Raw genomic sequence first — 23743 nt, forward strand, 5'->3', positions numbered from 1 at the left:
ATGGTTAAATAATGTGTCCACGGTCGCACACTAGAGACCCCAGGTTTTTCTGACCCAACCCTGCCATTCTGACTACCTTACTCATCAAACTAGCATTGGAGGTGAAAGAATGGACGAGAGGTATATGCCTTGACAAGGAATTCTTACCAAACTTGGTGAAATTATCACGCAGACGTTAATGGTACAAAAACCTTGGCTATGTGCACAAGCCCAGAGAAAGAAAGAATGGTGGTAATCTGGCTTTGGGATTCGCATACACTAATCACGAGCTGATTACCTGATTGAATACAGCTGGCCCAGCCCCTACATCCCCATCCTGGCCCTGAGGCCCAGCTTCCGCTGACACAGTGGACTAAGGTGGGCTACGCACCTGGGGCTGGCGGCACCGTGCCACGGTCTCCTGTCCTCTCTCCAGAGAGTTCTCGCAGGCACTGGTCCCGCTCCTCCCGCAGCACCCGCAGCACATCGCACAGTCGAGGGAGGGCTCCAACCTGCAAGTCCAAAACCAAGAATGCTCATCGTTGCAGCTAAGTTGGTTCTACCCCATAAGGACTTACTGTGAGCAAGAATGGTGCTAGACAATGGGATTCAAATTCAGGGAGACAAAGCCCTGCCCACAAGAATCTCCTAGTCCAGTGATGGCGAACCTATGACACACGTGTCAGAGGTGACACGTGAACTCATTTTTTGGTTGATTTTTCTTTGTTAAATGGCATTTAAATATATAAAATAAATATCAAAAATATAAGTCTTTGTTTTACTATTGTTGCAAATATCAAAAATTTTCTATATGTGACACGGCACCAGAGTTAAGTTAGGGTTTTTCAAAATGCTGACACCCCGAGCTCAAAAGTTTCGCCATCACTGTCCTAGTCCATAGTGAGGTACAGGCAGCCACTTCTAGGAAGGAGTTCAGAACAGCAATCTGCAGCTTGTCCACTGCAAATCTTGCCCTTAAATTTATAAAGGCTTCCAGTCCAACAAGCTATTTGCTCTCTGGGCACCTCACTATTATTCTGTAGGACTTCACGTATTCCACTCCAACTGTGTTTATTTTTCAGGTTTTGAAAGCTGACTTCAGGGAGGAGTTGAACGGGAGGGCTGAGGAACAATTGTCACACAGTCCTGGCTTCCTAGCTCTTCCTAGAGTGAATTTCCAAAGCAAGGCTTCATTCTTTCATTTGTACCTGAGACTTAAAAAAATATGTGAATGAATGAACAACTAAACAGATAGCTAAATCAAACTCCTACTTCATTTTTTACAGAGTATACAATTATAATATTACAGATTCCTTTCATATACATTGGCTTATTCAATCCTCAAAACAAAACAAAACCCTATAAAACTCTCAGCAAAGTGGGAATAGAGAGAACATACCTCAACATAATAAAGGCCATGTTTGACACCATACTTAATGGTGAAGAGCTAAAAGTGTGGCCCTTAAGGTCAGGAACAAGACAAGAATATTCACTTTCATCACTTTTATTCAACATAGTATTAAAAGTCCCAGCCACAGCACCCAGACAAGGAAAAGAAATAAAGAGCATCTAAATTGGAAAGGAAGAAGTAAAATGGTCATTATTTGCAGATGACATGATACTACATAGAAAAAAGCCTAAAGATTCTACCAAAAACCTATTAAAACTGATCATGAATTCAGTAAAGTAGCAGAATACAAAGTAATAATCCGAAATTGGTTTCATTTTTACACACCAATAACAAACTATCAGAAAGAGAAATTAAAAAAACAATCCTATTTACAATTGTATTAAAAAAAAAAATCTAGGATTAAATTTAACCAAGGAGATAAAAGACCCATAGTCAGAAAATTTTAAGACATTGAGGAAAGAAATTGAAGAAAATGCAAATAAATAAAAGCTTATATTGGGCTCATGGATAGGAAAAATTAACATTGGTAAAATGTCTATACTACCCAAAGCAATCTATAGATTAAGTGCAATTCCTATCAATGGTATGTTTCACAGAACTCAAACAAATAATCCTAAAATACGGAACCACAAAAGACCCCAAACAGCCACAGCAATATTGAGAAAGAACAAAATTGGAGGTACCATACTACCTGTTATCAAACTATACCTCAAGGCTACAGTCATCAAAATAGCATGGTACCGGTATAAAAACAGACATATAGATTAGAGAGCCCAGAAATGAACCCACACCTATATGGTCAATTAATATGGTCAATGCAAAGAAGGCAAGAACATACAATGGAGTAAAGACAGTCTATTCAGTAAATAGTGTTGGGAAAATTGGACAAATACATGCAAAAAAATGAAACTAGACTACCTTCTTACACTATATACAAAAATAAACTCAAAATGGATTAAAGATTTAAATGTAAGACTGGAAACCATAAAACTCCTCGAAGAAAAAAATAAACATAGGCCAATGGTCGGCAAACTGCAGCTTGGCAAACCACGACTTGCGAGTCACATGCGGGTCTTTGGCCCCTTGAGTGTGGATCTTCCACAAAATGCCGGCTCTCCCACAAAATACCGACTTCTGCGCATGGGCCACGAAGTTTCAATCACACTGTACGTGCATGCCCGCATGTGGTATTTTGTGGAAAAGCCACACTCAAGGGGCCAAAGAGCCTCATGTGGCTCACGAGCCGCTGTTTGCCGACCACGGACATAAGCAGTCAAATCTCAGACATCTCTCATAGCAACATTTTTTCTGATATACAGGCAAGGGAAACAAAAGAGAAAATAAACAAATGGGACTACATCAAACTGAAAAGGTTTTGCACAGCAAAATGCAAAGAGAACCTACCAATTGGGAGAAGATATTCACCAATAATACACCTGATAAAAAGTTAAAAACCAAAATTTATAAAGAACTAATACATTTTAATACCCCCAAACCCCCAAACAAACTTATTTAAAAATGGGCAAAAGACCTGAATAGATACTTCTCTAAAGAGAGGCATACAGATGAGACAAATCATCAGAGAAACGCAAATTAAAACCACAATGAGAATTAAAACTCACACCTGTCAGAATGGCTATTATCAATACATCAACAAACAACAAGTGTTAGTGAGGATTTGGAGTAAAGGGAACCCTCATGCCTTGTTGGTGAGCTTGCAAATTGGTGCAGCCACTGTGGAAAACAGCATGGGGGATCCTCAAAAAAATTAAAAATAGAACTACCTTATGACCCAGCAATTCCACTTCTGGATATTTATCTGAAGAAATCCACAACACTGTTTCAAAAGGATATATGCACCCCTGTGTTTATTGCAGCATTGTTTACAATAGCCAAGATATGCAAGCAATCTAAGTGCCTATCAGTAGACAACTGGATAAAGATGTTATATGAATATGACTCAGCCATAAAAAAGGATGAAATCTTACTATTGCAACATGGATGGATCCAAAGGGTATTATTGTGCTGAGTCAAATAAGACAGAGAAAGACAAATACCATATAAGATTTCACTTCTATGTGGAATACAAAGAACAGAATAAATGCACAAACACAACAGAGACAGATTTATGGATGCAGAGAACAAACTGATCCTGAGAGGGTATTGTGCTGAGTGAATTAAGACAGAAAAAGACAAATACCATATGATTTCACTTATATATGGAATATAAAGAACAAAATAAATGAACAAACAAAACAGAGACAGATTTATGGATGCAGAGAACAAACTGATAGCTGCCAGATGCGAGGGGAGTATGGGGATTGGGTGAAAAATTTGAAGGGATTAAGAAATACAAATTGGTAGTTATAAAACAGTCACTGTATGTAAAGTATAGGAAATCCTATCTAATAAAAGAGAAACATGGTAATTGGCGTACAACCGCTACCCTTCCCATTGGCTAATCAGCGAGATATGCAAATTAACTGCCAGCCCGGCAGCCAGGCAGCTTGAAACTAACATGAGGCTTGCTCGCTTCAGTGACAGAGGACTCCAATGTTCCCCGCCTGCCACTGCAGGCCTCTGAGCCTGCAGTTTCAAACATTGTAACAAATATAGATGCTAAACAAAACCCCAGAAACCTGCTTTCAGCCAGCTGGGATCTCAGAGCTGGAGTTGATACAGAGTTTCGATTATAGAACCTAAACAAACCAGATACCTGCTTTCAGGAGTGGAGGCCTAAGAGCTGGAGCCTCAGAGCTAAAACTGGCCCAGAATAAAAAAATAAAAAAATAAAATAAAAAAAGGAGCAGTTGGGAGCTTCAGTCCCAGCCTGAAAACAGTCTTCAGCCCCTCACCCAGACTGGCCAGGCACCCCAGTGGGGACCCCCACCCTGATCCAGGACACCCTTCAGGGCAAACCAGCCAGCCCCCATCTATCCACCAGGCCTCTACTCTATATAGTAAAAGCGTAATATGCCTCCCAGCACTGGGATCAGCAGAGCTGAGAGGCCTCCCGGCACCAGGATCAGCGTGACAGGGGGCAGCGCCCAAACCCGCTGATCGCCCTGTGGCTCTGTGTGTGACAGGGGGTGGGGCCACAACCTCCCTATCGGCCCTGCTCTGTTCGTGACAGGTGAAGGCGCCCCAACCCCCTGATCAGCCCTGCTCTGTGCCTGATAGGGGGAGCTCCCCAACCCCCTGATCACCCTGCAGCTCTGTGTGTGACAGGGTGCGGCACCCCAACCCCCTGATTGGCCCTGCTCTGTGTGTGACAGGGTGCGGTGCCTCAACCCCCCCCCCCCCACAGGCCCTGCTCTGTGTGTGACGGGGTAGAGCCATAACTTCCCCATCGGCCCTGCCCTGAGTGTGAGAGTGGCGGTGCCCCAACCCCCTGATCGGCCCTGCTCTGTGGGTGATAGAGGGTGGCGCCCCAACCCCCTGATCCGCCCTGCTCTGTGTGTGATAGGGGTCAGTGCGCCAACTCCCTTATTGGCCCCACTCTGTGAGTGACAGGGGGGAGCTCCTCAACCCCCTGATGGGCCCTGCTCTGTGCGTGACAGGGGGGAGCTCCCCAACCCCCTGATGGGCCCTGCTCTGTGCGTGACAGGGGGCAGCGCCCCAACCCCCTGATTGACCCTGCTCTGTGTGTGACAGGGGGTGGCACCACAACCTCCCCATCGACTCTGCCTTGAGTGTGACAGGGAGCGGTGCCCCAACCCCCCAATCGGCCCTACCCTGAGTGTGACTGAGGGTGGCATCACAACCTCCCAATCCGCCCTGCTCTGTGCATGACAGGGGGCGGCGCCCCAACTCCCCAGTCGACCCTGCTCTGAGCCCAACCAGGGGCTGCACCTAGGGATTAGGCCTGCCCTCTGCCACCTGGGAGCAGGACTAAGCCAGCAGGTCATTATCTCCCAAGGGGTCCCAGACTGCAAGAGGGCACAGGCCAGGCTGAGGGACCCCCCTCTTCCCCCACCCCGAGTGCACAAATTTTTGTGCACCGGGCCTCTAGTATAGTTAATAATACTATAATAACTATGGATGGTGCAAGGTGGGTACTAGACTTAAGGGGGGGGTCACTTCATAAATTATATAAATGTTTAATCATTATTCTATCCACTTGAAATGAATAATAAACTTTATAAATAATAAACTTAAAATAAAAACAGCCCTATGGAAAAAAAAAAAACAGAAAAGGAAACCAAGGTCCATGGTGATTAGTGGATGTGACCAAGGTTGTTCACCCAGGAATCTCTCCATTTCAGAAGCAACCCTTCCAACAGTGAAGGACCAGGTTTTATACCTTCTTGTTAACACTACACTAATGCTCACAAGTTGATAAAGAGAAAAGAAAGAGGGTGGAGCTGAAAACTTCCCAAATTCACCAAGAGACATAAATTTAAAGATCCAAGATGCTGAACAAATTATTGGTACATGCATCAGTCTAGATTAATCTCCAAAGAAGTATGCTGAATGAAAAAAAAAGCCAATCCCAAAAGGTTTCATGCTTCATGCTTACATTTATATGATGTTATTGAAATGACATAATCATAGAAATAGGAAACATATTAGCAGTTGTCAGGGGTTAAGGAAAGGGTGAGAATGGGAAAGAAGTGTGTGTGACCATAATAGAGCACCATGAGGAACCTTAGATAATAGAAATGTTCTGTCCCTTGACTGTATCACTGTCAATATTATGGTTGATCAATCAAACTCTTGCTCTCTTACAAACACTAAGAGAGAAGTGGCATCTGTTGCTGTATGCCACTGGGATTTTTGTTACACAGCATCACTGACTGACAGGGTGGGAAGTAGATTATGCAGCAGCAAGGTGAGTAAAGAGGGTGTGAAGTTTCCCCAAAGTGAGTGGCAATTTGCACTGCTGGAGACTGAAGAAAGGGGGCATTCCACAAAGAAGTCTCTTGAAAGCAGTGAAGAAGATTAGAAATGAGAGAACACCTACAATGGGAACCACCTCCTCCAGGAAAAGTTCTCGTCTTACATTTCTTCTTTTAAAGTTGTAATAAAAATATGTGACAAAATTTACCATTTTACCATGTTTAGATATACAGTTCAGTGGCATTAGTACATTTACAATGTTATACAGCCATCATCACTATCCATCTCCAAAACTTTTTCAACATCCCAGCAGAAACTCTGTCTCCATTAACCATTAACTCCCCATTGCTCCTCCCCCCAGCTCCTGGTAACCTCTGTTCTACTTTCTAAATCTATAAATTTGCCTATTCTAAATCATTCATATAAATGGAATCATACACTATTTATTCCTTTGAGTCTGGCTTATTTCACTCTCATGTTGAAGCATCTATCTGAATTTCATCCCCATTTAAGGCTGAATAATATTCATTGCATGTATATGTCACATTTTGTTTATCCAGTCATCTGTTTATAGACACTTGAGTTGTTTACACTTTTGGCTGTCCTATATAATAATGATGTAATATGCAAATGTTTGTTACACCGTAAAGCGTAACAACCGACCACATAACGACAGGATCACGGATCAGCAGGAGGGTGGGCAGTGAGCTACAAGTGGGTGGCGGAGAGCTACAAGAGGGGGCAGGGCAGGAAGCTATGAGGGGGGGCAGGGGGGCCGAGGCAGCTACAGTAGGGCAGCAGGGAGCTACTGGCTACAAGCAGGCAGCGGAGAGCTTCAGGAGGGGCAGGGCAGCAAGCTATGAGGGAGGGGGTGGGGAGCTACAGGAGGGTGGTGGTGAGCTACTGGTGCACGGATTCATGCACAGGGCTACTAGTTGTGAATAATGCTGCTATAAACATGGGTATACAAATATCTCTTTGAGTCCCTGTTTCAATTCTTTTGGGGGTATGCCCAGAAGTGAAATTGCTTGATCATAAGGTAATATCATTATACTTTTTTTTCTGTTTACTTTTTTTAAGGAACCACCAAACTGTTGCCTACAGCAGCTACACCATTTTACATTCCCACCAGCAGGGTACAAGGGTTTCAATTTCTTTACATCCTCATCTACCCGGGTTATTTTTCTGTGTTAATAACAGCCCACATCTCTATTACTCTTGATCCTTCCATTAAAAAATAATAAATCAAGATAATTTTGTGCAGTGGTATTCCAACTAAAGAAGTGTGTGGGTCCCTTGATATGTGGCAGCAACGGTATTCTCCTGAAAAGACTGAGTCCACGGTTTCCCAATGGGGACCAGCAGTGGAGGAAAGAGGACCTCAGAGTTCCTGGGAGTGGCTAGCAAGATGGTGTGTTCAATGGAGCAACCACCTGGTAGATGCCTGGATTGGAGAATGCATGGGAAGAAGCCTCCTTATGATCTAAATTAAGTGCCAGAGGGGAAAGAGAAACTGACATTTAGCAGCCATGTGTACATTTATGCATATACCAGTAATTCTATATACTTATTAAATTTAAAAGAAATATAATTTTATTTAAAATTTGCAGAATTGCTAAAATTTATTTTAAAATTTCCTCAAAACAAGTGCTATTAGCCCTTAACAGCAGTTCTCAACCTGTGGGTCGGGACCCCTTTGGGGGTCGAATGACCCTTTCACAGGGGTCGCCTAAGACCATCAGAAAACACATATATAATTACATATTGTTTTTGTGATTAATCACTATGCTTTAATTATGTTCAATTTGTAACAATGAAATTGGGGGTCACCACAACATGAGGAACTGTATTAAAGGGTCTCGGCATCAGGAAGATTGAGAACCACTGCCTTAAAAGCTCTTTTTAAACCATTTTTTAAAAATAATTCTTTATTGTTGAAAGCATTACATGTCCCCTTTTTTCCTCCATTGACCCCCTCCAGCCCACCCTCACCTCCCACCCCAGGCCTTTATGACCCTATTGTCTGTGTCCATGGGTTATTCATATATGTGCATACAAGGTCTTTGGTTGATTACCTCCCACCCACCCACCCTCCCTGCCTTCCCCCCATGCTTCCATGTCTCTGGATCCACTCTGTTCATCAGTTTATTTTGTTCATTAGATTCTACATATGAGTGAGATCATGTGATATTTGTCTTTCTCTGACTGACTCATTTCACTTAGCATGATACTCTCCAGGTCCCTGCATGCTGTCTCAAAGGGTAAGAGATCCTTCTCTTTTACTGCTGCATAGTATTTCATGGTGTAAATGTACCACAGCTTTTTTATCCACTCATCTACTGATGGGCACTTGGGCTGTTCCAGATCTTAGCTATTGTAAATTGTGCTGCTATGAACATAGGGGTGCATACATTCTTTCTGATTGGTGTTTCAGGTGTCTTAGGTTATATTCCTAGAAGTGGGATCACTAGGTCAAATGGCGGTTCCATATTTAATTTTTTTAGGAAACTCCATATTGTTTTCCATAATGGCTGCACCAGTCGGCATTCCTGCCAGTACTAGGGTTCCCTTTTCTCCACATCCTTGCCAGCATTTGTCATTAGTTGATTTTAAATCATTTTTTTTAAATATCAAGTTTGTGTAAATACTCTAAAAATTTTGCTTGTACTAGTATCAAAGTATTTCTAATGAAAAATAGCTGTTCCCTTCCCTAACCCTACCTGCTCCCAGCAGTCACTTTCAATGCTTTTGAGCTGTTGATTCTCATTTGTATTTCCTTACTTCAAAAATATATTCCTATACAGCTATTTCTTGGTTTACTAATTTAAGGCATTATCCCAAACTGTCTTTTATGAGAGGTAAAGATTTAGATGTTTTTCAATCTCCCCACATATACTTCTCTCTCCCATGCATTACATATCCTCCTTTTGACCTAATTTCTAAATGCATGATCTGTATTTCCAGTGATTTCTTTTGACTGTGAAATATGGTCCACTGCTGAGTCTAGTCTGTAAAGTGATTATGTCTCTTCTTGTACATTTTGTCTTTCCTGAGGTCAATAACTACTTTGTGTTTTCATTTGATTAGTTTCCTTTGTATGGCTAAATTTCCAAGTACTCCAACCGGTCTGTGAGACGGCAATCCGCGGTTCTTTGTTTTACCTCTGGAGACCTCTCCTACACTCCCTCTCCCTCTTGCTTCAGTCTGGGCCTGATACCTGGCCATGACTTGGGGTATCGTCTCCCCATCTCTCCTGGCAGGAGCTCTGTTTCCTAGATCCCATGTCTTTTTCTGGCTTTGCTTCCTTTTTTGATAGAAACACATTCTCAGGCAACATCCTAAGAAAGTGTACATAGGAGGTGAACTTTTGAATCTTGTTTGAGAGAACGCCAGGTTGAAAATAACTCTTCTTCTAAATTTTCAAGGCTTTCACCCTTCTCTCTTCTGTGTTGTTAAGAAATTTATTTCTGATTCTAAATCATTTGTATATGGCTCTTTTTTCTTTCTAGAAATATTTAGGATTTTTCTTTGTTTTTAGTTATGTTAAAACTTTGTGAGGAAATGGTTCCTTTTTTACCTCTTAGTTAGATATTCAGTGGGCATTTCTATCTGAAGATGTGTGTTCTTAATTTCTGGGAATTTAAACAATATTGTTATTTATTTTACTTCCCGAATCCTCTTCTCTATTCTGCCTTCCTGGGATTCATGTAGGTTGAACAGTGAACAGCCTGGATGGACCCCCTAATCTTCACCTTTCTCTACGCTTCCACCGTTTTGTCTACATAATTCTTCTGTTTAATTCTTCATACATTTAATTTCCAGACAGGCTTTCTTATTCTCTGATGAATCCTTTTCCATAGCATCCTCTGTTCTGGCTCCATCCTCCTCTTCCTGGCTCCAGCACCCTTTTTAAAGATCTTTAAAAGAACAGGATATTGGCTCTCACCTTGTGTTTGAAGTTTTTCCTCCTCTTTTCGTGGTCTCTGTTTCCTCTAAGTTCCTGTCCCCAATTTGTTGGCTCCCATGTTGGAGGCCCCTCCGTGTCATATTTAGGCTTGAGACACTAAAGTGGCCTTTGGAACCACGCTGGGCCTGAACCCTTTGTTGACTGGTGGCCTTCTCTGAAAAAAACCAGATGGGGAAGGACCGCATTGCCAGCTATGGAGGGTTTCTCCCCCGTGGCTGGGCCTTTCCTGGGTGCTGCAGGCCAACCGGACAGTTTCTCATCAATGCCCTCGACACCCACTGCAGGCATTTAGGCTGTTCTTCTTCCCTATGGCCACCGCTACTTCAGTCGCTTTCCATTTCCCAAAGATTTCTTGAAATCTCTGCTTCCTTGTCTCTTGTCTTCTGATCCCTTTACTGTCACTTTTTAAAAAATATGTTTTTAGTGACTTCAGAGAGAGGGATAGAGAGATAGAAACATCAGTGATGAGAGAGAATCATTGACTGGTTGTCTTCTGCACACCCTCTACTGGGCATAGAGCCTGAAACCTGGGCATGGATTAACACATGTGGTTGATCTGCCATTTTAAACTGGATGTCCTAATGTGACATTGTGATAAAATAAAAATATCTATTTGGTCTCTGTTCCTGGTTTCTGACACAGTGCTCCAAAAAGCCTTATAATTTTCTTTTTTTAAAAGATATATTTGTATTGATTTCAGAGAGGAAAGGAGAGGGAGAGAAAAGCAGAAACACCAATGATGAGAATCACTGACCGACCGCCTCATGCACGCCCTCTGCTGGGGAACCAGTAAACAACCCAGGCATGTGCCCATGACTGGAATGGAATCCAGGACCTTCCAGCCTGTAGGCCGATGCTCTGTCCACTGAGCCACACCGGGTAGGGCAAGCCTTGTAATTTTCTGAGTGATGGGGTGAGAGGAGCATCTTTTATTGAATATTTGTTCTTAACCCCCAGATCCTGATATAAGAGCTTCTAAGACCCTTGGGATCTCCAAAGTGACAACTGATGTTAATAAGATGACTGGTGGCTGAGATCCTAGAGCAGGGGTCCTCAAACTACGGCCCGCGGGCCACATGAAAATACAAATATTGTATTTGTTCCCGTTTTGGTTTTTTACTTCAAAATAAGATATGTGCAGTGTGCATAGGAATTTGTTCATAGTTGTGTTTTTTTTTTAAACTATAGTCCGGCCCTCCAACGGTCTGAGGGACAGTGAACTGGCCCCCTGTTTAAAAAGTTTGAGGACCCCTGCCCTAGAGAGTTTGCGGGCTGGTCACCAGAAAGACCAGCCTATGGTAGAAGGTTGGAACTTTCAGCCCCATCCTCCCAACCACTTGAGAGGAGAGATGACTGGAGACTGAGTTGATCAGCATTGGGCAATGATCTCATCAGTCATTCCTGTGTGATGAAACCTCCATAAATACCCTACACAATAGGGTTTAGAGGGCTCTCAGGTGGGTGGACACATCGAGCTGCTGGGAGGGAGCTCCAGGTGGCCCTTCCTCGCCCTAGGCATCTCTCCCACTTGGCTGTCCCTGAGTTGTAACCTTTAAAATAAACCAGTATTAGTAAGTAAAGTGCTTTTCTGAGTTCTGTGAGTCATTCTAGCAAATTATTGAACCCAAGGAGGAGGTCATGGGAACCCCGATATATAGCCAGTCGGTCAGAAATATGGGCGGTCCAGACCTGGAATCAGTGTCTGAAGCAGGAGTCATCTCATGGGACCGAGTCCTTACCTGTGGGGTCTGTGTAACTCCAGGTAGTTAGTTTCGGAATTGAGTTAAATTGTAGGACACCTCGCTGGTGTCCGGAAGGGTGAAGAATTAGCTGTCAGTCACCTCATCTATTTGGTGTAATTGTGACATGTTCTGAGCAAAAAATACCAAAGTAGTTGGTATGAAGAAGGAGATGCTGTTAGGTAGTAAAAACAGAACCTCAGCCCTAAGAATCTTTGAAAATATATACTCCCCTTAGGTTTAAAAAGTGAGTGTCAGAAAAAATTACTAACTGGTGCTTTTCTTTATTTTTAAAAATTAACCAAATAAAAACATACAGCAATGCTCCTCTTCAGTTTCAGAGTTTGAGTCCAAGCCATCCTTATATCTAGAGTTTTTAAAATATTGCTAAAGTCATGTCAAAGTTTTTAAAATACTTGGACCACAAAAGTTTTCTATAACTTTTGTCTTTTTCTGGTGCTTTAAGTTGACCTTCTTTCTTCTTGTTGATCACAAAATTCATAGGCCTTCACCACATCAATTTACGTGTCCTCGTTGTACTCCCAGGCTCTGAACAGAACACCACCAGGCAATGTTGACAACTAGCTTCTCTGAGACTTGCCCCAAGGAGCCTTTTGACTTTCCAAACGAAATCCTCTTTGGTCTGTTGCAGAACCATGGAACGGATACCTGCCTATGGCCATCCTGGGTGAATTCCACTCCTGCATCCTATATTATAGGTTCAGCTTCAGCTTTGCTAGGGCATAACCTACAGTTGTTGTTTTTCAGAAAAGGCACGTGTGTTCTAAACCTTCTAAGATGTTGTTTGTCTAATAGTGTCTCTGGTAGGAAGTGTCACCCTTTGTTTTCTCACTCAGCACCCAGTCATGGCTGGCCCACTGCTCCCACTGTCCCTCTCTTTGGGGGATGTGCTTAGATGGTTAACATACTTTGAGATGTCTTCTTAGCCCTTCAGCCAACAACTCTGCCCACTCCCATCCAGGCAAGACCCTTCCATCGCCAAGTAGGTTGGTTTATGCTGTGAGGTCCCATATCACCGATCAGACCAAGAGAGACAACCCCACCCACTCAGAAACAGTCTGCTTTCCTCTCGGATATTTGCTATTGGAATTGGGAGTAACGTCTATCTCTCCAATTCCTGAAGCGTGTGAAGCTTCGAAGCTATGGGGCAGCTATAGTCTGTCCTAAATAAAGCAACAGAAAACTCCAGTCTGCTGAACGAGAGAGAGAATAATGAAGCAAACCCCAAAGTGAGAGAAGAAAGATGTCAAAAGACAGTTCTGGAAGCTATTTTAGAGTTCAATTTTGGACTCAAATCTGAAAAGGTAAATCTGGGAGGAGATAAAATAAAAACCTATTGAATTCTGAAGAAGGTGAAGAGATTCAACATCACTTTGCTTATCACATTTTATAATATAATTACTTGCTTGCCAACGTAAGACTGGAAAGAATTTTACTTTGTGGTTAAAAAAATTTTTTTTAATAAAGTTAACTGGCATCTAGAAAAACAAGGAATACTAGTTTAGTCCCTACAATGAAAAATAAGAAGAAGGAACTCATTATCCTACAACCAGTTCAAACACAAAATTTCAGCAAACTTTTATTGGATACCTACTATGTGCCCAGCCATCTGCTCAGCATTGGGGACACAAAAGTAAAAGGGACATGGCTCCTGCCTTTGAAGCTCATGGTCTCCAAGGGGGTCCAGGAGGCCAATAGCCGAGTGCATGGGGAAGGCAATGGCCAGATCACGATGGACCAAAAGTGGCAGCAGGGGATTCCTAGGAGGTGGCTCCACCATTTAGGCAAGAAGTGAGGAAGAACTGTTGTACTCAGAGTAGCAACACCCCTAAGGAAGAGAGCCCAGAGAGTAGGCAGATTCTGTAGGAGGTGGATTGAATGTGGGGGTGAGAGCAGTGGACAGTGTGGCTCCCATGAGTCTGGTTTGGGTGCCTCGATAGTTTGAAGAATAGGGAAAACAAACAGACCTGGGGGTTGGGGTGAGCTAACTTTGGTTAAAGGAAGATGGGATTCATGACATGGTAGGACTGCCATGGAAGATCACAGGGTAAGAGCAAGCAGAATGCAGAGAGCAAGGGCAAAAGACAGAGCCTGGGGAAGTGAGCCTCAGAGGCTAAGGAGACTGAGGGACAACACGAGAGGCAGGGTGGGAACTAGGAGACTGCAAAAAGCAGAAGCCGAAGGAGGGGAAAGAGGAAAGGAAGGAGGGTCCTGGCACCCAATGCCTCCAAGAGGTCGGGTCCCATGCTGCACATTACCCATGGAGTAGAGTCTACACGGATGCCTGCTGTCCCATTGTCATTATTCATAATGTTGCATCCCTCTCATAAATCACGTGATCACATGAGGTAGGACCGGGACTGAAACGTTTATCATGAATATGGCGCAATGAAGGCCACTGTGAGACTGACTTCAGGTGGGATGGAAACCCGATTGCAGAGGGAGTAAACATTGGAGCAATGATCAGGGACGCTACTTCCAAGAAGCTGGCCATGAGGGGGCAGAGGTGGAACTGTGGCTAGAAAGGCCCAGCGTGCAGAGGGAAGGCTCTCTACCACCTGGGCTGGACAGACCTGGGCAAGTTGACCAGCTGATGGCAAAAGCCAGTCACGAAGAAGCTGGTAAAGACTGGGCACAATGGCCGCATTGTGTCATCTCAGAACAGAAGTAGCTAAGGTGGTGGGGGCAGGGATCAGGAGCACAGGTGTGGGGATTGGCCCTGGGCAGGAGTAGAGTATCTATTTCACTCAGATGATGTTATAAGTGGAATGTTTGTGTCTCCCCAAAATTCATATATTGAAGTTCTAACACCGAGCATGGCTGTATTCAGAGATGGAACCTATAAGGAGGTAATTAAGGTTAAATGAGGTCATATGAGTGGGGCTCTAATTTTATGGGATTTGTGTCCTAAGAGACAGCAGAGAGCTCACTCTCTATCTCTCTGTCTGCAGCTGCTCAAGGGAAAGGCCATGTGAGCACAAAGCAGCAATCTGCAAGCAGGGAATCGGGCTCTCCCCAGAATCTCACCATGCTGGCCCTGGATCTCAGACTTCCAGTGTCCAGAACTGTGAGAAATGTGTCTGTTCCAGGCCCCTAGTCTGTGGTGTTTGTTATGGCAGCCCAAGCTGACTGAGAAAGCTAATAGGGGGTTAGAAAGCTAACAGAAGGAAGAGAACAGGGGGTATAATTTAGACACACCTATAAGATATTGGTCAGAGGAAGTTCATCCACATAGACTAGACCCGTGGTCGGCAAACTGTGGCTCGTGAGCCACATGCGGCTCTTTGGCCCCTTGAGTGTGGCTCTTCCTAAGCCTTAAGAGTACCCTAATTAAGTTAATAACAATGTACCTACCTATATAGTTTAAGTTTAAAAAATTTGGCTCTCAAAAGAAATTTCAATCGTTGTACTGTTGATATTTGGCTCTATTGACTAATGAGTTTGCCAACCACTGGTCTAGACCAAGAATGTCAAACTCGCGGACCATTGGCCGCATCGGCCCACAACAAATATTTTTGCGTCCCAGCCAATATTACAAAATGTATGTAAGAAACATTTTAATAAAAATTTCGTAACTCAATTTTTACAATATCCTTTTATACATAATTATTAATAAGGAACTAGTACAGCATTCGTTAATGACTGATTACTATAATCGTGTTGCATTCATTTCCCTTACGCACCTTATGTGCAGGCGCACCATTTCTCTCCACTAATACTAGCAGCAAATATTTTAGCAGCCGATGGCCACATCATTAGTCTTGGACTGACTTGTTTGGTGCGTGCATCAGGAAATATTTTGCTTTTGGAGAACAAGAAAAATAGGTTTATTTGCATTACACTTATTAATTTGTGCAGTTATTCAGTGTCTGGTAAGCTAATGTCCAAGAACAAATATTAATTTTTATTAAAATGTTCTATTATTTTATGTTAACGATTGCTCTTTTATTTCAGCTCTTTGTATTCAGCATGTCCCTATCGAAATAAACCTACGTTTCTATGAAAATTGAAACTTTCATTTTTTTTGCGGCCACATAAACTTAAACCTTGTTTATTTGGCCCATGTTAGCCTTTGAGTTTGACATGCTTGATCTAGACCAGTGATGGCGAACCTATGACACGTGTGTCAGAGGTGACAAGCGAACTCACTTTTTTGGTTGATTTTTCTTTGTTAAATGGCATTTAAATATATAAAATAAATACCAAAAATATAAGTCTTTGTTTTACTATGGTTGCAAATATCAAAAAATTTCTATATGTGACACGGCACCAGAGTTAAGTTAGCGTTTTACAAAATGCTGACACGCCGAGCTCAAAAGGTTCGCCATCACTGGTCTAGACTCTCAGGAAATGGGAGGCAAACCTGTGTGTTGAAAATGAAAGGGGAGGTGATAAGGTCAAGAACTTGAAAAGACACATAGACACCACCTCAGAGAGCCAGGGGTGAGGGAACTGACGCTGGACGTGTGGGGATTCTGAAGACGTGGGAAACTTGGAGTCTTGGCAGCACATGAGCTGATTGCAGAAGGCCATCAACCAGGGGCGTCCCTACCCCATTTGCCCCTTGGAATCTGTCAGCCACAGAACAGTGAGGCTGGGTGGGCCCAGGATACTCTCATTCTCTCAGGTCCACACAAAGGTTGAGCAGTCCTCTGTTTGTAGTAAGCAAGTAGATAGGATCTGGGTGTTGTGGCTTTTACCTTGGGCTGCAGGCTGTCCCAGAGCCTGAGTGAAGGTCAGTGGTGAGAAACTCCAGCTTGCTAAGGGCAGGGAAGCAGGGACCAAGTCAGGGGTCACTGGAGGCGGCCGATCTGGTCATGGAGCTCTAATCCTGAATGTTAAATCTGGGCTTTCCACAGGAGTGCCAGGAAGAGGGCTGTGCCTCCCTGGTCAAGGGAGGTAATAATGGGATGAGTCTAAGGGGACAAGGAGGAGGGAAAGGAGCCCCAAAAAGGTGATGCCAAAGCCAAGAGGACTCCCCTAAACAGTCCAGGAAGTATACCTCCTGCTTGTTGATTTGGTGACCCCAAGCTCCTCTCTGGCTCCCTCAATAAAATGTTGTGTGTGTTTCAGTATTTGTTTTATGTTTTATAAAGCAACTAGAGGCCCGATGCACAAAATTCATGCAAGAGTAGGCCTTCCTTCCCCCAGCTGCCTGCACCAGCTTCCCTCTGGCACCCGGGACCTAGGCTTCCCTCCAGCCACCAGCAGGTACCCGGGACCCAGGCTTCCCTCACAGCCCCGGCTTCATCCGGAAGGTCGTCCGGAAAGACATCCAAAAGGACAATTGGTCTAATTAGTATATTACCTTTTTATTATTATAGATTAGATTAAAGTGAATTTAATGTCATTTTGAGGCTGGGGACAGGATTGTACAACAGCTCCTTGGGCACCAGGGAGCAGAGCAGCCTCTCTGGGGAGCAGGCGCAGCGCTGGTTCAGCACACGGTGTGAGTCCTCTCACTGCGTCCAGCGGGGCGACCTGAGCAAATGGCTTCAGCGTCCTCGCTGCACTGGCCTGGGGGTCCTAGTGCTGGAAGTGAGCATTAAATCAGGGAGAGCTGGGAAGGACTTAGCAGACTACCTACTAAGTGTGAAGTAAGTGCCCAACAAGGGAAGCCTTTACCAGCATCATCATTCACAGTAATTTTAGGGAGAGTAAAACTCTTAATAGAAATCTACAGTACTTCCTCAGAAATTCAGAAAGTGATTCTTCAGGTACACAAAACCCCAGGTACCCTCCTTTGGAGAGTTCTCAAGAGCCAGCCCTCAGGTGGCCTGGGCAGGCTTCCTAAAACCCTCTCCCAGACCCCCACAGAGCTGTCCGCCTCCAGGTCCAGAGGCACCACAGGAAGAGGCAGGACCACCATGCGCCGGAGGCTTCTATGCCAGAACCAGACTTGGAGTTTTTATGTTTCTGAGCTGTCAACTGGAGAGGGATAGACAGAGGAGGGGAAAGTGGGAAGGGAAGGAGTAAAAGGCCCGCTGAAGCTTTTTTTTCTGGCTTCGACATGGAGTTCAGTAGGTGTACCTGCTTCCGTCCTCCAACTCAGATTCCCTGTCACCAACCCCACTGCCCGGAGTCCAACGTGCAAGTGACACCTACGATTATTCCTGTCAATGCATCGCCCCAGAAACCTGACAGCCTTTAAGGCAATGGTTCTCAGCCAGGGGCAATTTTGCCCTCCCTGTCTCCCAGGAGCTCTGGAAATGTCTGAAGACGTTTCTGTTATCACACCTTGGAGGGATGCTAGCGGGTAGAGGCCAGGGATGCTGCTGAGCATCACACAATGCACAGGACACACAACAAAGAATCATCCAACTGCCCTCTCTCCACCCACCATCCCCGCCCCATTCCACCCAGGCCAAGGGAGGCCATCGCTCTCTTTCTGGCACCGCACACTGAAATCCCAGGTAAAAGATCCAAGATTACAGTGTCAAAGTTAAGAAACTGCGATTGAAGGAAAAAGGAGTCCCCCACACCCACTTAACTCACTAAGATTATCAAACTGGCAGCTTGCCATATGCCCTGGATTAAACACCCTACCTTGAATGACTAATTCTCCTTTGCCTGATACATTTATGTACAAGTCTGTAAGCAGTGATTGCTTTCAAGATGTCATTCTTCATTACTTGTTCCTGTATGAAACTGCCACAGTTTAAGACAGTCCCTGTGGATATCATCATCATTTCATTCATTCATTCATTCATTCATTCAATACAAATCATTGAGCTCCCTCTTACACTGTGATGGGGTCTAGGGATAAAGGGTGAAGAAAACTAAGTCTCCGTGCTCAAGTTCAAAGTGTACGTATTGGGGACGAGGGGAGGACAGCTGTGCTAGTGAACAATTACAACACTGTCCTCATGAGATAGATACATGGGAGCAGGGGGAGCAAAGGGAGGTGTGCTCAGGGTTTCCTGTGGCAAGGTTTTTGGTTTCCACTTGCAAGGTTCCTTCTTGGCACCTCTGGAAAGGCAAGGGTGGGGGAGGGGGTCATAACAAGCAATTTGGCCTTAATGACCTCCCATTAGGAAGGTGTCTGTGCTCTTATTCAAAGGAGAGACCCAAATGAATGAAGAATTGTTTGAATACCCTTCCATCTCAAAATCAAGTACCTAACCACTCAGTCACACAGAAGAAAAATAGAATTTCATAGACGGGGAAATATGCCAATCAATGTATGTCAATTCCACTCTTATTTATTAAAGGAGTTCTCTACCAAAAAGTTCTCTACCTTAGGTCTGAATAAGCCCATAAAATAACCAGAGGGCCAAAACTTCCAGGGAGCTATCTGGTAATAATACTAGGCAGTGCCAGTGAGTGTATGAAAAAGACATGTAAGGACAAGGGCTGTAATGGGCAGAGCCCGGGGTGGTTCTAGTCCCAGTCCTACCACTAACTTGAAGATCTGGGGCAGGTCCCTTCTCTCTGCAGTCTCAGTTTGCTCCTCTGTAAAGGGAGGGAATTGGGCTAGAGCACAATGGAGCATCCTCCCAAGGCTCACTGAATACTTGAACCAAGTGAGGGCTCTCACTCCCCACCCCCCTGCTTATTCTTGAGATAATGTGGGGGGGTCCCCTTGAGATTAAAATGTAGGTTGAACCCCAGACCTGCTGATTTTGGGGAATAACCTCAACGTTACTGCAAATACTTAAGAAGGAGGCTGGGAGGGTCGCAAAGGGGAAACTAGAGGCCTCTCCCACCCGGGGCGCTGCCCAGCAACACCCCTCTCAGTTGCACTTGGCTTTGAATTGTCCCCAGTGCCCAAATTTGTAGTTCAGACAAGGAGTGGGTGCTGTTGCTCTAGCTGAGGCTCCAGGTTACCAGGGAGATGGGGACAAAATCCCCAAATTCCACTCCTCCCAACTTCCACTGCTGGGATGCCAGGGGCCTGCAGAAAGGTGGCATCTATGGCTTGTCAGCACTCCCAGCGCTCAGGGAGCTGGGGTTTTCCGTAGGATCCAACAGGAGAGGACTACAAGAGGGCAAGGTCATTGGGCACCAGCAAGGACTAGCCCAGGACAGAGATTAGAGAGTCTAAACGGGGTCCCCAAGTGCTGTCCCTGGGGAATTTCTTGGGACAGACGCCTTGGAGGCCAGTCTGGAATGTTGGTGGAAAGAAATAGCTCTGAAATCTGGCCCCCTCACCCCTACCTCTACCCCTCCGCCTCCCCATTCCTTCCACCAGTCTGGGTGCAGCCACTCTCTCCTTCACAAATCCCACAGGGAGAGCCTCTGCGATTCCCAGGAGTTTCTGTGGGAAAGAACAACCAGCTACCCACTCTGCGGCCTTCTGCTTTCCTTTCAGCTCCTCCCTGGACTTGGTTTGGGGAGAGCAGCTGCTCCCAGGAGTCCCCCAGGCACGCAGACATTAGGGAGCCAAATCCCCAGGAGAGGGGCAGGGAGCCGCAGGTCCCGTCACAGCGCCGTCCCGTCTCAGCCCCGGAAGCTGCCTTTCCGAGCTTTCTGAGGTTTTCCCACCCGCAGCCTGTGTGTGTGAAAATGTCAAGGCTTCAGGCAGACGGATGTGGGTTCCATTTGTCTGCACTTGGGACAATATTTTTGGTCTTCCCAAGTCTCCGTTTCCTTGTCTGTAAAGTGAGGCTGATATATCCACCTCGTAAGGAGGTTGTGAGATTTCCATAAAATAACGGAAGCCAAGCGCCCGGCACCCAATAGCACCGCGGCGACGGCGCCCGAATCTCCGTCCAGGGGCCTTGGGGCGCAGTGCGGGGGTCCTCAGGAAGGGGTGCGGTCGGGGCAGGGGCTCATCTGAGAGCTGCCTTCTCGTGGCGCACACAGTTTTATCCTGAGGGGAAGATCTGGGGGTTCCCCGCTCCTCCCATCCCGCCTGTCCCCGAATCGGCCCCCCGCCCGCGGAAGGGCGCGGTACTCACGGTGTGCGCGGCGCCGGCGAGCAGCAGCCACAGCGCCGGACAGGGGCGCATGGTGCCGGCGGCTCTCCGCGAGCGAGCGCCCCGACGGCTGCCCTCCCAGCGCACCGCCCGCGCCGCAGCTCAGCGCCCTCTGGGGGGTCCCGGGTCCCGGCCGGCCGCTGCGCCCCGAGGAGGCATGACGGGCCCCGCACCCCGCGAAAGCCCCGAGCTGCGCCTTCTCGGAGAGGGAGCGGCGCGCTAAGCCGCCCTGCCCATTGAGAAAGGCGCGCGCTGCCCGCACTCCTCCGCCCTCCACCCAGCCTCACTGGCCGCGGGCAGGCACCCGGGCTGGCAGGGGAGGAGGCGGAGGGAGGGAGGGAGGGTGAGAGCCCGAAGCTGGCTCCCGCAGGCGGAGGAGACCGGGAGAGGGCACCAGGGCTTAGCAACACCCCCAGTTCCGGAAAGAGCGCTCAGCCCGGCCACAACCTTGCTGCGCACGAATGAGCAACCCAGCCACCTCCAGAACCTCGGTTCCCCTGCCTAAGGGCACCTGTGCTAATACCCACCTCGGGAGAGAGAAGGCTGTGCTAGTGCCCGTGACCAACAGGTGCTGTCAGTGGCTCTTGCATTGAGGCCCTGGGGCAGGCACCTTGCATTTCTGGTTCTCACTCTACTCTTCTTACTATTAAAGCTACACTGGCCCGTTCTGGAAAGAAGCCTTTGATGTCAGGTGGACCAAGGAGGACCCTGTGGGCCACCGGGGCACTTGGGGCTGCGCTGAAGATGAGCCACCTGGAAGGCTGCTGCTTCCAGGCGCTGCTGGAGGCTATTAAACACCAGGCAGGTTTTCCCAGGAGCTGCTCAACCCGAGTCCGAGTGCGCAGATGTTCCCAAGGATGGCCTTTGGCCTCTCCGTGTAAGGTACCCTCAAAAGGCTCTTGTACACCCGATTTTTACTCCCTCTGCACTGTGTCCACTCCCTTTCCTCTTCTCTCTCTTTCCATCTTGGCCTTTCCCCAGGCACTTTATACATCAACTCATTTAATTCCCCCCCGAAACCCTTTGGTGATATTATATCGGTTTTACAGAGGAGGACATGGAGGGTGGAGGAGGATCAGTGACATGTCCAGATACATGCGACTCAGAAGGTGAGATGGGACAGCCTGGCTCTGCTGACCCGACTCGGTGACTGGCCTCTGGTCAGATGGCTAAACCGCTGTTCAAGGAAGATGCTGCAGCCTCAGCAGCCGTCCTGCATGAAGAGGCAACAGGTATGGCGGACTTGGTAAACTACAGAGGAAAAAAAAGGGGGAAATCCACTTTCAGCTCCCAGATCCACAGTCAGTACTTAGTACATGTCCATCTAAAGTTTACATATCTCACTTTTAGGAACTTTCACTACAGAAATGCTCACCCGAGCGCCCAGTGGAAGATGCACGCGGATGTCTGTGGGAGCACCATCGCAGGAGCAGAAAACGGGAGATAATGCATGTGGAAGGGGAGCACTGGCCCTCCTTGAAGTTTCCTTCCTCATGGAGAACAGCCATGAGTATAACCCTCCTGGCCTCTCTCTACCCATCTCATTAATCCCCCTCCTCCCAACACACACACACACACACACACACACACACACACACACACACACACACACATGTGAGGCCAGCTTTACATGACGGATGCATTTGGGATAAGGACGGGCATGAAGTTCTGACCCCAAATCTCGCCTTCCTTTGACAGCACTCCGACCTGCAGACAGCCCGTAGCTGAGTTGCCTTGGGCCAGGCTGTCCTTGGTGGCCAAGACTCTGACTGTGTTGATCGAATAACATCAGTGACAGGGTGGTGGTCTATCTGATTCTGGGGTTCACTTGCCCACGACTGTCAACCACATTCTCCAAGGCCGACATCATTGCTAATAAAAGTGATGTTTGGTCCCGTCTGTCTTCATCTAATTTCTCAATTGGTTTGACATTTAGACTGGAAAGAAAACTGTTACTCCAACACCCTAAATGTGCATCAGAAAGTGCATGAGGTACGGACTTGCAATTTTTACTGTATAGACTTCTCTGTTGCTCGAATATTTTCTGTAACCACTGTATGTATCTGTTCTTTTTTATGGAAAGAGATAAAAAGAAAACAACACAAAAATGCAATTAGTGTGCTATACCAGAACCTCATGATCTTCAGTGAAAAAGCAAAACAACATTTGTTTGGGGCAATTCAATAAATTCCTGGCCTGTGGCAAGCCTTGGTTCTTCCATAACGGGAGGCTCTGCTCTCAGAGCATTGAGAAAAGGGTCTGAAGTGCTGTGTGAGAAGCCCTTTTAGAAGCCTGGGATGCATCAGTGGCTTTGTAAAACCCACTGAGAAAACAATTTCATAATGGGTTGGGGGAAGAGGTAGGGAACGAACACCATACTTAATACCTGTCATGTGTGCGGGAGGCTTGTAGGAATTTAGGGTGTGTTGTCATACTGGATCCTCCAAGACTACAAGAGAGAGAATCCTTCCTTTGACTAGGAGGATAAAAATTTAGGCTTGAGGAAGATAAGCACTAGCCTCCAACAACACAAATAAAAAGGGGCAAGTCCAAGATTTGAACACAGGACAGACCACTGTACTAGGATTCCTCTCAATCATGAAGATGACTCCCTTAATGCTGGCCTTCCATAGTTGTTTTGCACACGTCATCTCATGTGGTCCTCAAAGCAAGTCTGTGGGTTAGGTAGGGCCCAGCAGTCAGTGCTGGCAGGAGAGGGAGCAACCATTGCTCAGAGAGTTCAAGAACCGGACTGTGTGCAGAGGTGTGGGCGAGGTTAAGAGAACCAACAGGGAGCCGAGGAGCCAGGGATTAGCAACAATGGGCCTGCGGCTGACAAAGACACTCTCTTGACCAAATTTCACTCCAG

The 23743-nt window shown here is 46.0% G+C and overlaps 1 protein-coding gene across 2 annotated transcripts in view; it reads right to left on the reverse strand.

Annotated features, from left to right (window-relative positions):
• The window catches only part of SCTR (secretin receptor), a 73415-nt gene extending 52225 nt beyond the window's left edge, over positions 1–21190 (reverse strand). For both annotated transcript variants that reach the window (XM_036320499.1, XM_036320500.1), the window contains exons 1-2: positions 20857–21190; positions 371–491 (exon numbers count right to left, since the gene is read on the reverse strand). In XM_036320499.1, coding sequence (XP_036176392.1) covers positions 371–491; positions 20857–20907 — 172 coding nt within the window. In that variant the 5' untranslated portion in view covers positions 20908–21190. The remainder of the gene's footprint in view (positions 1–370; positions 492–20856) is intronic.
• Between the last annotated feature and the right edge of the window lie 2553 nt (positions 21191–23743).

The sequence above is a fragment of the Myotis myotis genome, unplaced genomic scaffold, assembly GCF_014108235.1.
Source record: "Myotis myotis isolate mMyoMyo1 unplaced genomic scaffold, mMyoMyo1.p scaffold_m19_p_8, whole genome shotgun sequence".
Taxonomy (NCBI): domain Eukaryota; kingdom Metazoa; phylum Chordata; class Mammalia; order Chiroptera; family Vespertilionidae; genus Myotis; species Myotis myotis.